The 13,453-nt window shown below is 49.7% G+C and overlaps 2 protein-coding genes across 5 annotated transcripts; one reads left to right on the top strand and one right to left on the bottom strand.

The window, feature by feature from the left end:
• Window positions 1-4,397: 4,397 nt before the first annotated feature.
• Window positions 4,398-9,905, bottom strand: FAM229A (family with sequence similarity 229 member A). Of its 4 annotated transcripts, none has more exons than XM_030538798.1 (4): window positions 8,487-9,905; window positions 7,908-8,102; window positions 7,228-7,361; window positions 4,398-4,637 (listed from the first exon to the last, which is right to left on the bottom strand). In XM_030538798.1, the coding sequence occupies exons 3-4, from the start codon at window positions 7,344-7,346 to the stop codon at window positions 4,535-4,537; spliced, it is 222 nt and encodes a 73-aa protein (XP_030394658.1). In that variant the 5' UTR covers window positions 7,347-7,361; window positions 7,908-8,102; window positions 8,487-9,905; the 3' UTR covers window positions 4,398-4,534. The 4 variants fall into 4 exon arrangements, with proteins under 4 accessions (XP_030394658.1, XP_030394654.1, XP_030394655.1 ...); XM_030538794.1 differs by having other exon boundaries at window positions 7,228-7,365; XM_030538795.1 differs by lacking the exon at window positions 7,908-8,102 and having other exon boundaries at window positions 7,228-7,365.
• TSSK3 (testis specific serine kinase 3) lies at window positions 9,080-13,353 on the top strand. Its single transcript, XM_030538799.1, has 2 exons — window positions 9,080-9,271; window positions 11,513-13,353. Exons 1-2 carry the CDS (start codon window positions 9,100-9,102, stop codon window positions 12,172-12,174), a joined length of 834 nt encoding a protein of 277 aa, XP_030394659.1. The 5' UTR covers window positions 9,080-9,099; the 3' UTR covers window positions 12,175-13,353.
• Window positions 13,354-13,453: the final 100 nt, after the last annotated feature.

The raw sequence follows: 13,453 nt of genomic DNA on the forward strand, positions 1-13,453 counted from the left end.
AACAGACTTCTGTGCAACGACTTTCTGCTACCTGCCACCTGACCCAGGCTGCAGCTGGGACCCAGAGGTGAAAGTCTCCATATCCCATGACTTATTCTCTGATCCATCCTGTTGCAATTCTGACTGCGCCCAGTAACTGTTCCTCCAACATCACTACCCACCCAGCCCTAGGAAATGTGCGAGTGAAAGTGAATGAGGAAAAGTTATTTACTTGTTCCCATAATATAAGAACTAGGGGCCACCCAATGATATTGATGGGCAGCAGGTTTGAAACAAATAAAAGGAAGTTATTTGCACAGCGCACAGTCAACCTGTGGAACTCCTTGCCTGAGTAGTTTGTGAAGGCTTGGACTATAACAGGGTTTAAAAGAGAACTAGATAAATTCATGGAGGTTAAGTCCATTAATGGCTGTTGGTAAGGAATGGTGTCCCTAGCCTCTGTTTGTCAGAGGGTGGAGATGGATGGCAGGAGAGAGCTCTTATGTCCTGATGTGTTTGAAGCCTGTTTACAGCCTGTTTGCTTGTCTCTGCGGGCAAGGGAGATTTACACATCCAGGCGAATGACATTTTCTTGCTGTCTGTGGTTGCAAGTATTGTTAAGTGTATGATTCCATGCTGGAGCGAGTGCAGGACTGAGCCTGCTGGTACCACCCCCCCCCCCAAAAAAAAACAGCTGTGTGTTATGCTAGCAGCATCAAGCCTGCTGGGAAAGGATTAAGTGGGTTCTGCTGAGTCACTAAGGGAGGTGGGAGTGATTTCATAGAGCGCTTAGGGAATCCTGTATAAAGAACACGGGGAAATGGCTGATGTTTGTTCTCCTCTTGTCTAATAGAGTGAAGAGAAAAGGAAGTTGCTGGCAGTGGTACAGAACCTGTACAGAATAAAATTATTCCCAAGAATATTGACCCTAGCTGGAGGAGGCAGCGCCTTTCCTGTTGTGTTGCTCTAACCTTCAAAGGGAGAGGAGGTTGGGGGGAGCACATAAAGGAGACAATCCAGCTTCAGATTTGCCATCTCCTCTTGCATGGGAGGAAGCTCTCCTCCTCCTTCCCATGGACTCTGTCCCATGGGCAGCCTTAATTTTTTTTGATGGCTTCCCTGTTGAAGAGGCACAGCTGCTGCTTGCACCCTTCCACTGTGTATCAGTCCCTCTCTCCAGCCCTGGCTGCTCAGCCATTCCCAATGAAGGGCTTTGTCATGGCTCTGCCAAGGATAAGTGACATACGATCCACATGTACCTCCCATTCATAGAGTTGCTGGGGGCACTTCCCTCTCCTGCCCCTCAGGAAATCAGCATTAAGATGATCCTTCCTCCGGCTCTATTAGACATGGAAGGAGAAGGGCTGGGGGCCCAGGTGCCATCTAGTCACTCCAGGTTTTTGCATTCTCTGTTGCTTAGAGAGGAGCATTGTCTCTATGCAATGTGATAACAATGTAGAGTTCCACTGGCCAAACATCCTTAATCAGTGTCAGAGTGGTTGTCTCAGAGGACAAGCTTATGGTTCCTGGGACAGCATGACATCCCCAGCCCCCAGTGTCATCGTCTGGCTGTACTGTACGCAAGCCAGGCCCTGCAGAATGGGTCAGCTACACATCCCAGCTTGGAAGCGAGCCTCACATGCTCCAGCAAACTTTACCAATACAGTGCTGGAGCACAAGTCAACATCCCCTCCCACGAAGCTCCGGCTGGTCAATTTTCTGTGAGCTGGGGGCTGGTTGTTCTCTCTTCTCTTATTCACCTCTTTCTTCGTGGAGACCAAGCAGCCTGTTCTTATCACAATGCAAACACACACAGAGATCCCCAGTTAAATAACCTGCTGGAAAAAAAGAACAACCTGACAAAGGGTGGGATTGGCAGTGAAGGAATTAGAGGAACAGGAGCAAAGCCTCACCCAAAACCAGGAGCGGCGCCAGGGTTTTTGGCACCCTAGGTGGGGGTCCTTCCATGCTCCCGGTCGTTGGTGGCAATTCTGTGGCAGGGGGGTCCTTCCGCGGCTCCCGGTCTTCGGGGCACTTTGGCGACGAGTCCCGGAACGAGTGAAGGACCCGCTGCAGAATTGCCGCCAAAGACCCGGAGCGCGGAAGGAGCCCCCGCCGCCGAATTGCTGCCGAGGGTGGCAAAATGCCACTCCCCAAATCCTAGCACCCTGAGCGAGCGCCTAGGTCGCCTAAATGGAAGCACCAGCCCTGCCCAAAAGCACTGAGAAACTATTATTGTTCCTTGAGAAGAATGGTTTAGTAGTTCCGTATGTACAGTCTACTTATGTCACTTCTGTTTATTATCTTCACAGGAGGCTTCTTAGGTCAAGAACGGGATTGTCCAGGGTCCTGATTCCCCCCTGCCTTTCATCTGGAATATGTCACTTAACTGCTTCCGAATCAGAATGCTAGTTACACCCATTTTGCACAGCTGTAAGGGTCTATCCCATGCGCAAGGCAGGAGCGACTCTGACCCCCTCTTGTGTACAGAAGATTAAATATTAATATCCCAACCCCTAGCTAGCCCTGGATTAAAGCAAAGACACATCCCAGGTACATGTCTGCTTCCACCACTTTCCAAAACCAGCTTGTTCAGGAGAGTGAAGAACAAAAATAAAGATTTCACATTTGGCAGGAAGGGAGAAGTTCTGTTCCTAAGTGTCGCAGGGCATAGCTCTGTCGAAGATAGCAGAATGGAAATGCCACAGACATACACGGAGCTAGCCCGGACTGTGGCCAGTCATCCATTAGGGGAGCCCAGAATACAGTGAACTCTCACAGCCGATTGGACTAACATGAGGCTTAAAAGCAAAGTTTCGTTGTGGCCGAGCACAGAAGTTCAGTGTTAGTTGCAGGCTGGTAGGGCCGGGGGAAAGCCAGTGTCCACCCACTTTCCTGCGTCTCTGTGAAAGCTACGCATAGCAAGTTCTGTTACAGAGCCAAGGTAGCAACTTCCTGCACAGCCTGCTCAGGTGCACACAGCAGGGGAAGGCAAGTGAGGCCAGAGAATGGAGGCCAAAGGGTCTTCTCAAGAGCTGGGAAAGGTGAGGGCTGAGGGGCGTGCCCATCCCAGGGGACCCATTCTGCAGGGAGCCTGCAAGCTGCTGGGCAGAGGCAGCTGGATTTGCTCTGTTCTTTCTGCCCAATTGGTTGTTTCTATAAAATTAAACAAGCCAAGATTAGAGGAAAAACGAGCCCATGTCAGCTGGGCCAGCATCTGGGCTGGCTCCAGCCCTGGGTGTTTCACTAAGCCCAGCCTGGGGTGGAGGAGTGGGATCCTCTCTGCTCCAGCCACTCATGGGTGCCTTTAATCAACTCTTTGCCTTTACTCAAATACATCAGGGCAGAGCAGGGAAGGAGACCCTGCTGGGCTGTGGGAGAAGCAGCTGGGTCCCAGAGAGGGGGCAAATCCACTCTGCCCTTTGATCTCAAACTTCCCAAGGACGGAGACATGACATCCAGAGTGCACCCCCTCGGCTAAGTCATGTGACTTTGGAGGCAGGACATGACAGGCATCACATGCCACCTTAAGGGAAAGGCCCCGCTAATGCATCTCCTGCCCAGGACAAGCTGGGCTGTGTGACCCCCACCCTCACCTCCACCCATTACCAGCAGCAAGATCTGCCTGCTGTGACTCATGAAAAAGCCTGGGAGAAGTAGTTTGCATAGGACAGTCACTTAGCACCAAGGCCCCCTCCCCTCTGCCTCGCTGTCCCACCCCGGATGCTGAAGCTAGTTTGGCAGTGCCCCTGTGGAGATGATTTGGGGAGGGCTCCCCCATGGCACAGCTCATCCTGCAATCCATGCTCCTCTTCTCCAAAATCAACCCCACCCCATCACTCATTCCCCACCCCAACCTCCTCCCACATCCAGCCTCTTTCCTTCCCCTAAATCAAACCCCTCCAAAGGTGTGTCATCTCCAAATCAGGCCCTCCAACAAAAACCAAGTTAGTCTCCCCCTGGCCCTCCCCACCAACCTGCTAGGAGCTGGGTCAGACTTAGGGATGGAGGAGGCAGCTGCTGCTGCCGCCACCCAGCCTTACTTTGGCTAGACAGGAAAGAAGAAAGCTGGAGCCTGAGGCTAAGAGTCAGAGTAGACAGGTCTCCCTTGCACCCCACAGCTGGTGCTGGAGGGGAGAGACACACTCTGTGGGGGATACACCTAGGCAGAGCACCCATACCCCTTCATTTAAGACCCTCTCCAATGAGCTAGGACCACAGCACCCTCTGCTGGGCTGAGGGGTAATGCAGTGACCCCATTCTGCAAACCCAGACCGAACCCCTTGTTTTGCTGTGAACCCTTTCCAAGTGAGGGGGGCCCATGCGATTCCATAGCAAGAAGAGAGAATTCCTGCTCTCCGGCGCAGTCTGGGGCAGCACAGTGAGCCGAGCCGCAGCGAAGGAACAACACCCACAGAAACATTCTAAGATGTCCTTTTATTAAAATGTGCGTCACTGTTTTGTGTGGCGGCGTCCTTTGCGGTTCTCCAGCTGTCAGAGAGTTTCGGGTGACCAGCTCGGTGGTCTCAGCACTTGAGCCCAACTTGGGGAACCGTTAGGTGGTCCGTGGCCTCTCGTTCCCGCCCATGGCAATGTAAACGTCAATAGGAACGTTCGGCAGGGTCAGGCAGTGGCACCCAGGGCATCTTCTCAGCTGCCTGCGCAATGAGAGAGAGGGGTTAGTCCTGTTTCCCAGGAGGGCTGTGCAAAGCCACAGATTGAGCCCCTCAGCGTCACAGGTGCATGGTTGAATAGCCACCTGCCATGAGGGGTGCAGATCCCGAGAGCCCTAGGCCAGCTGCCCAGGGATCAGAACCTATCTGGCTAGTTGAACATACTCCACAAAGGGTCCTTCAGTGCTCTTGTCCTCCTCCAGCTTTATGCAGGGAGGGAAGATTTAGGAGGATAAATTTCTTCCCCTCATATCCAGCTTCTTTGTCAGCTGCTAGCAGCCTGGAGCAGTAATTGAAGGCCACTCTGGAATTTTCTGCCTTAGGAATCTTCTGGGAGAAAAAGGACAACCTCCCCACCCCACCCAATGCTCCCCTTAACAAGGGCCCTGAATGCAGAAGTCAGCCCTAGATAGGACGCAGGTCCTGCACAGAGACCAGGTGCCTGAAGAGATAACAACCAAGGGGTCACGGCCAAGCCCTGATGGTTGGCAATCAGTGGGAGGAGGCCAGCGCTGGGCAGTAATGAGAGAGTCTCTTCCAGGCGGCGATCTCAACACAGTGATGGCCCTCAGCCCAGAAATGCCCAACCTGGGCCATGTCCTCAATATTATAAACTAGTAAGAGACAAAGTGCACAGTAGAGTCATAGACGTGTTATGGGTTCCAGTGGAACTGCTTGTTTCCATAGAGATGGGGTGCTAATTACAGTATTGGTTGTTGTCCAGTGATTGAAGACCTGGCCAGTAGAGAAGAGGGTTTCACTCATGATCCGTCTGTTAGGTTTACAGACCGAGCCAGGCAAAAAAAATTGCACAACATTTTTTTTGGTGCTAAATGTGCTCCTGTGACACTGAACTATTTTGTGACTCCCTGTGGATTTCACCCCGTTGCTGGAGTGGGAAGAAATAGAAACCATTTCAGACAAACCCAGCTGTTTTGTTTCGACATTTTCTAAATGAAAAGGTTTAAACTTTTCAGTTCAAAACCACTTCTCTTCAAAATGTCCTGTAATTGCATTTTAAATGATCACACCTGGTAAAACAGGGTCAGTATCAAAACAAAACTTCTTGTTTGACCCAAAACAGTTTGTTTTTTACTTTGTGGAATTACCAGCAAAGCAGAAAATTGGTTCTGCACCCAGCTCTCTTCATAAACGGACCCTCTGGCCCACATACCCCTCACTAACCCAGCAGCCCCTGCCCGATTTGTCCCCCACTCTGCTCCTCACGCTAGCTGAGCATCTCTCTGCTTGCTGCAGCCTGTAGAGGCCAATGCATTGTAGCCCCAATTCCCCCAGAGGCACCAGTTACGGCAGGAGGTGGGTTTGATTTTGCCCTTGTCCAGTCAGCTATAAGAAGGGGAGAGGCAGGGCCAGAAATTCCACCAGAATGAAGTACAGCAGCAGCAAGCAAGCAAGCAAACCTTGAGGTACAAGGCTTGCGCCCTAGGGAGAGCTAGAGGGTACAGCCCTGTTACAGCGCAGGGAGGTCTGGCTTTGAGTTAATTACAGGGAGGTGCCTTGGCCTCAATAGAAGTGTCTGACTCCCCAGCCTTCGCTCTCTGATGGAGGGGAGGCAGCAAACCAGTTTCCTCATTTTGACTTTATTTAGGGCCCCTGCCTCAGCCTCATTGTACAGGATTCAGCCCACAGTTGCCTAAAGTCATCCCTGGGGCCAAATCAGATGCCAACAAACTCTTCTGACCAACATGCTCTGAGTCTGGCTGCATGTTCCAAGCCAGGCCGTGTGACAGCCTCAGCTTCTGGTGCCGCCTGGAATGGTTTCGCCAGGTGACAACCATCCTAACCCTACACCACAGGGAGCAGGTGTTGGGGGAGGCAGGTTTCCTTCCTTTTCCCTTGGGCACAGGGTGTGGAACTTGCTGGGACACTGAACTGGGGCAAGATGACTACGGCAGCAGCTTTTATCATCCCCCAAAGCCTGATTTGTAGAGATCACACGCCAGGGTGGGCCTGGAGAAAGAGGGGTGCAGTTCCACCGGCTCCTGAACGCAGCCCTGCGAGGCCTCAGCCCTCTGGGCTTATCCCTGGCCCTTTACAGAAGCCCAGCGTGTTCCAAGTGGAATAGGCTGGTGAGCCGGCCCTGGCAGGGATGCATCGTGGCGACCTGGAGGAGGTACAGAGATTAGCGAAAGGGGGAGAGAAGAGACCACGACCACGGCTCCTATTCACTCTGCCCTCTAAAACAGGCACAAAGGGGGAACTTGGGAAGATTAGAAGGGCAACACACCTATTTCTAAGCCTTGAAAGCTTCACTTTCCCAGGAGAATTTGCTGCTGTAAGACATGGAAGCAGGAGGACCAGCCCAGCCCAAAGGGGGGCCGTTCATAGCAACATCTAAGCACAGCAGCTGCCATTACAGCATCAAAAGGAAGGTTCAGAAAGTGCATCAGTGCTCATGCTTCAGAGCATAATGCGATTGCTAACTGGGGTCAGGAAGTAAGCATCTCACTCCCCCTGTATCGCTCTGGAGGGTGTCTGCCTTCCTCCCAAGCACTGGGCACCAGCTGACTCATTTGCTGTGCTCAGCAACGACAGCTGATGCAGCTGCCCTTACCTTGCTGCAGTGTGCTCAGTGGCAACTGGCTCCTGGGTCTCTGGAGCAGCTGCCAGGCTGGGAGAATCTCCGGCCTCTATGGGGAATCTCCGAGCTTGTGGGGTCTCCTGGGAGCTCATGTCCTAGCCCCAGACCTGTCTGAGTAAAAAAAGGACCAAGGTCAGAGTCTGTGTGATTGGGCACGGTGAGCCCACGATTTCAGGCCCACCCCTGCCCCAAGCTGCCACCTCCTTCTCTGGCCTAGGCTCACCTCTTGAAGGCTCAAGAGAGTTCCCAGGAATAAACCTGGCAGCCGGCAGTACCTAGTGCAAAGGGCAAGATGTGATGGGGGCCAGTGGGAGGCACGGAGGCTGTTACATTGTGACACAGAAGGGCAGCTCTGACATCACAACACAACCCTTGAGTGACAGGGTACGACCTTCTCCCTTCTCCCAGGCACCAGACTCAGGCCAAGGCCTTCTTGCTTATCATTTATTATTTGGACTGCAGTGGCAGCTAGGAGCCTCAGTACTGGACCCTGTGCAAGGCATTGTACAAATACACAACAAAAAGCTAGGCCCTGCCTCCCCGAGCTTACAATCGAAGTATAACACGAGACATGAACAATGGGGGAGCACGAGGAAACCAAGAGACAATACTGGTCAGCATGAGGGGCAGCGGCATCAGCATAAAAGACTGACCTAGTTCACATCTAGGGCTAGTCTTGGGTCAAAGCCCCACTGTGCTGTGAAGGTGAACGGAGGAACTGCCTCTGCCGGCCCCAGGTTTTCCCCCAAAAGGCTCTGGGTCTCATGATGAGGAGGGCTCTTCCCTGACCATGCCCAGATTAGAAACGTATCTGGGGTTGATCTTTGCTCCCTCCTGGAAGCTGATCCCTGTGGGGATATAATGTGGGGTTCAAAGCGGGATTTGGGGTAGCCCCTCACCCTGGGCTCTTACCCTGTCCTGGAAACTGAAACTAAACAAATAAAGCCGTCTGGCCAATTTGTTTGACCAACCAGATCCATCTGATCAAACTCAACTTGTGAGCTCTTTGAGACGGGGACTGTCACTTGTTCCATGTCTGTGCAATGCCCAGGACAAAGGGTCCCTAGAGAAAGGAAGCAGTGTTGCCTATTGGCTGGATCACTGGACTGGGTTTCAGAAGGCCTGAGTTAAACTCTTGGCTCTGCCACTAAGTTTCTGGGTGACCTTGGACAAGTCACTGCCCTTTTCTGCCTCAGTTTCCCCATCTGTAAAATGAGGTTCATTATACTGACCTTTGTAAGGCACTTTGAGATCTATGAAGAGTGCTAGATGAGAGCTAGGTAGTTTTGTTAAGTGCTATGTAATGCAAACAACAGAAATCCCATCCCTTGTATTCATTTGCGGTCTGATCCCTCTCTCCCCCACCCTCAAATTCACTTGGATCCAGCCTTGAAAACTTGGTCAGAGCTGCACATTTAGTGAATACAGCAGCAGGCAGAGGACTATTTGGGGTCCTTTCGTTATGCCAAAGCCTGTGTAATGCTATGCTATAGAAGTCCCTTACCCACGATCCCCACCAATAGGTCTCTGGAGATTTATCCCATCGCTGCGCCTGGAGTGACTCAGTACAGGGTTATGTTCAGGTTAAGTAACTGCCCGTTTGGGGTGTTCAGCCCCCGATTGGTGCAAATCCAACCCCTTTGACCCATGCAACACAAGGTTACATCATAATAGGGGCTGAAAGTTTTAAAATGTCCTGCCCCAGCTGCCCCCGTCATCACGGGACTTTGTCTAGGCAGGAAAATGATCTAGTGTCCAGGGCTGCAACTCTTGCAGGCCCTGGTTAGGGAGAGAAGCAGAGCACAGAGATGTCATCTCCCAGCATCTACAGGATGACCTGAGAGAATGACCAGTCCAAAATTCAGAGAGGAGATGGAGGAGTTTTTATTCTCCAATGGCTACCAGCTGGGCAAGACCATTGGGGAGGGGACCTACTCAAAAGTGAAAGAGGCCTTCTCAAAAAAGCACCAGCAGAAAGTGGCAGTTAAAATTATTGATAAGATGGGGGGCCCGGAAGGTAAGAGGCAGCTCTAGGAGACGGTTCTGGGTTAGATGGTTGAGGAATATTCTTGAAGGCCAGAAGGGACCACTCTGATCATCCAGTCAGGGGATAATCCACTGAACATGAGCTCCCAGTGTGATGCTGTGGCCGAAAAAGCTGGTGTGATCTTGGGATGCGTAAACAGGGGACTCTCGGGTAACAGTAGGGAAGTTATTTTACCTTTGTATTTGGAACTGGTGCAGCCGCAGCTGGAATGCTGTGTCCAGGTCTGATGCCCACAATTTCAGAAGGATGTTGATAAATTGGAGAGGGTTCAGAGAACAGCCATGAGAATGATTAAATCATTAGAAAACCTGCCTAGTGATAAACTAACTGGATTGCGCTCTTAAGAGTCTAACAAAAAGGTTAGGTGGTGACTTGATCACGGTCTATAAGTACCTATATGGGGAGCAAATATTTAATAATAATGGGCTCCTTCAGTCTATCCAAGAAAGGTCTAACATGATCCAATGGTTGGAAGTTGAAGCTCGAGAAATCAGACTGAATATAAGACATACATTTTTAAGAGAGTAATGAACCATTGGCACAATTTACCCAGGGTCACGGTGGATTCTCCATCACTGACAATTTTTAAAACAAGTTTGGATGTTTTTTGAAAGCTCTGCTCTAGGAATTATTTTGGTGAAGTTCTCTGGCCAGTACCATACAGGAAGTCAGACTAGATGATCACAATGGTCCCTACTGGCCTTAGAATCTATGACCTTCTCTGTAACACAGGCTAGAGAACTTCCCCAAAATAATTCTGGTTTGAACTAGTCGTCTTGTACTTTGCCAGGCATCAAGGTATTGGCGCACTTAACTGTGCATAGTACCAAATATCTCCACTGCTTTGCTTAGGGCCTACTTTTCTCTTTATGCAGAAAAACCCTCCGGAGGGGAAAACTTACCTGAGAAGTACTGTGAGAATCTTCTCACATTGTTTTCCACATTATCTCATCAGTGGAGGAATGGTGACTTGCCACAAACTTTTCATTCCTACCAAATACATTTCAGGTTTCCCTACTGGATGTATTAAACCAGGGGTCGACAATCTTCCAGAAGTGGTGTGCTGACTCTTCATTTATTCACTCTAATTTAAGGTTTAGCATGCCAGTGATACATTTTAGCATTTTTAGAAGGTCTTTCTATAAGTCTATAATATATAACTAAACTATTGTTGTATGTAAAGTAAATAAGGCTTTTAAAATGTTTAACAAGCTTCATTTAAAATTAAATTAAAATGCAGAGACCCCTAGTCCAGTGGCCGGGACTGGGCAGTGTGAGTGCCACTGAAAATCAGCTCGTGTGCTGACTTTGGCACGTATGCCATAGGTTGCCTACCTCTGCATTAAATTAAAATAAAAAAGGTTGACTAGGAGGTGGGTTCCTAGGGGAAGCTATTCTCTCTAATTCACTTGGAGGATCTGCTGCCAGTATTTCTCAGACTATCCACTCTTCATCTTCCCACCAACTGGTGGATGGTGCAGTAGCTTAGTGGATGAAAAGGGGGCTGGATTAACTTAGATGGCTCTGATTTCCTTGTAGAACATATGTACAAGAATTCAGCCCAGACCCTTCTCTAGCCAGCTCACCAGGCTCGTAGGTTCGGGTAACCGCAGTGCCTTTCAAATCACCTCCTATAGCACATAATGGTGTTTACTTGGCCAGATCTGTGTCCTAGACTAAAGCCACAATCAGATAAAAGATTCTAACAACTACACCTCCTCGCAAAGCGGAGTAAAACCATTAAAACAGGGTTTTCCCTGTGGAAAGCAGAAAGCTGATAAGGGGCATAAGTTCTATAGTTTTGTTGTCATAGTTCATTAATCAATTGAAAGATCTGCTCTAGTTCAGCTACAAAAGATGAGGCTGGAGGCAGGAATCAGATGTGAAATCAATATGCAGGAGATTGGTTGAGAAGATCAGAATTATGCCTTTTAGCCCTAAGATCTATGAAGCCAACTGAAAGTAAATATGTTACAGTGCTGACCCTGTGATCACTTTACAACCAGACAAGTTCCTAGGGTTCTGAATGGGAAAGCGCTTCCTTTTAGCCCTCGCTTGTGACAAACAGAGCCCCTGTCTCCACTGAATGACCAACAGCCCCAGGCACTGCAGAGATACCACATCCATGAAAGATGATACACACTCTTCTTGGTAGCTAGCAGCTCCCTTGAGATTTCCCATGCCTTGAATGAATGTCTTTTCTCTCTTCAGAATTTATCCAGAGATTCCTGCCTCGAGAGCTCCAGATCGTCAGGCGCTTGGATCACAAGAACATCATCCGGGTGTACGAGATGCTGGAGTCTGCGGATGGGAAAATCTACTTGGTGATGGAGCTGGCAGAAGACGGGGATGTTTTTGACTGCGTTCTGCAGGGAGGTCCTTTGCCCGAGAGCCGCGCCAAGGTGCTCTTCCACCAGCTGGTAGACGCGATCCGTTACTGCCACAGTTGTGGCGTGGCACACCGAGACCTAAAGTGTGAGAATGCCTTGCTGCAAGGCTTTAATTTGAAGCTGACTGACTTTGGATTCGCAAAATTGCTCCCAAAGAATCGTAAGGAGCTGAGTCAAACGTTCTGCGGCAGCACTGCCTACGCTGCACCCGAGGTGCTCCAGGGCGTGCCCCACGACAGCCGGAAAGGGGACATCTGGAGCATGGGCGTTATTCTGTACGTTATGCTGTGCGCTAGCCTCCCCTTTGACGACACTGACATCCCCAAGATGCTGTGCCACCAGCAGAAAGGGGTCTCCATTCCTGGACACCTGGAGATCTCAGACGAATGCCAGGATCTCCTGAAAAGCCTCTTGGAACCAGACATGATCCTGAGACCTTCCATTGAAGAAGTTGGTTGGCACTCATGGCTGGCAAACTCCTGATAAAGACCATGTCACGCTCTCCCCAAATAAAGGGGACAGATTGCTTCCAAAATGCTTACATATATTTTAATGTTATGCTTGGTTTCCAGTCTATCCTTCCATCCCACCTCTTCTCCTCCTCCCAGTGCCTTATGCAGAGGATGGCTGGCCTGCAGGGGAGGATTGGGGGGTTGTTCCATTTCACATCTTCATCAGGGACTTTACTCATTCAAACAAACCACATGGTTTGAAGAAACATAACAGTGTTTGTGCTGTTTCCTTTGTAGCTAGGCACCTCAGTGAAGTGGGGAAACCTGGGATAGTGTCTGGCCACCTTCCCAAGACATCTCTAGTGATGGCACCCTCAGAGAACACCCCAACTGAGAGGAGAGAGCAAGCAGAGAAGTTGGCTCCTCCATGCTGGGGGTGGGGGAAAACATGGAAAATTACAGTAGGGTTATGGAGCAACAAGGGGAAATCAGTGGGGAAAAAATATCTGCTCAACATCTTAGTCGTCTATATACAAATGAAAGGAGTAAGGGGAATCAACAGGAGGAACTGGAAGCTAAATTATCACTTAATTTCCATCACAGAGACAAGGGGGGAGAAGTATCATGATTGGAATAATGGTACAGAAGGGTACAACTTGTTCCAGAAGGGCTGGCAGGTTAAAGACAGTATTGCATTATATAGCAATGTATACACACTTAATCTGAGGTCCTGAAGGAGGTGAGAGGCAGACCAGTTGTGAGTCTCTGGGTAAAGATAGAAGGGGTAAACAATAGGAATGTCACAGCAGGGGTCTACTATAGACTACCAAATCAGGAGGAGGGGGTGGATAAGTCATTTTATAGAACAAGTCACAGAAATATCCAAAACACAAGACCTGGTAGTAACAGGAAACTAACTACCCAGACATCTGTTGGAAAAGTAACATGGCAAAACATAAAATTTCCAGTAAGTTCTTGGATGTGTTGGGCAGACCACACACTTTCAGAAAGCAGAGGAAGTAATCAAGGAGAGCCAATACTTGATTCTGACCGAAAGGGAAGACTTGGTAGCAAATCTGAAGGTGGAAGGCAGTGTGGGTGAAAGTTACTATGAAATGACAGATTTAATGGTTCTGTGGAAAGGAAGGAGTGAGATCAGCAAAATGAGGACAGCGGACTTCAGAAAAGCAGGCTTTAACAAACTCAGAGAACTGGTAGGTAAGGTCCCATGGGAAGAAAATCTAAGGGAAAAAGGAGTTCAGGGGGGCTGGCAGTTTCTCAAGGAGACAATATTAAAAGGCACGACTTCA

Source organism: Gopherus evgoodei, chromosome 20 (assembly GCF_007399415.2).
Source record: "Gopherus evgoodei ecotype Sinaloan lineage chromosome 20, rGopEvg1_v1.p, whole genome shotgun sequence".
In the NCBI taxonomy this organism is placed as follows: Eukaryota; Metazoa; Chordata; order Testudines; family Testudinidae; genus Gopherus; species Gopherus evgoodei.

Coding starts and splice junctions, on each gene's coding strand:
- FAM229A (XM_030538795.1), bottom strand. CDS start 7,346: ATGAGCTCCCAGGAGACCCCACAAGCTCGGAGATTCCCCATAGAGGCC. Junction 4,638..7,227: donor ACTGAGCACACTGCAGCAAG/GTAAGGGCAGCT, acceptor CTCATTGCGCAG/GCAGCTGAGAAGATGCCCTG.
- TSSK3 (XM_030538799.1), top strand. CDS start 9,100: ATGACCAGTCCAAAATTCAGAGAGGAGATGGAGGAGTTTTTATTCTCC. Junction 9,272..11,512: donor TAAGATGGGGGGCCCGGAAG/GTAAGAGGCAGC, acceptor TTCTCTCTTCAG/AATTTATCCAGAGATTCCTG.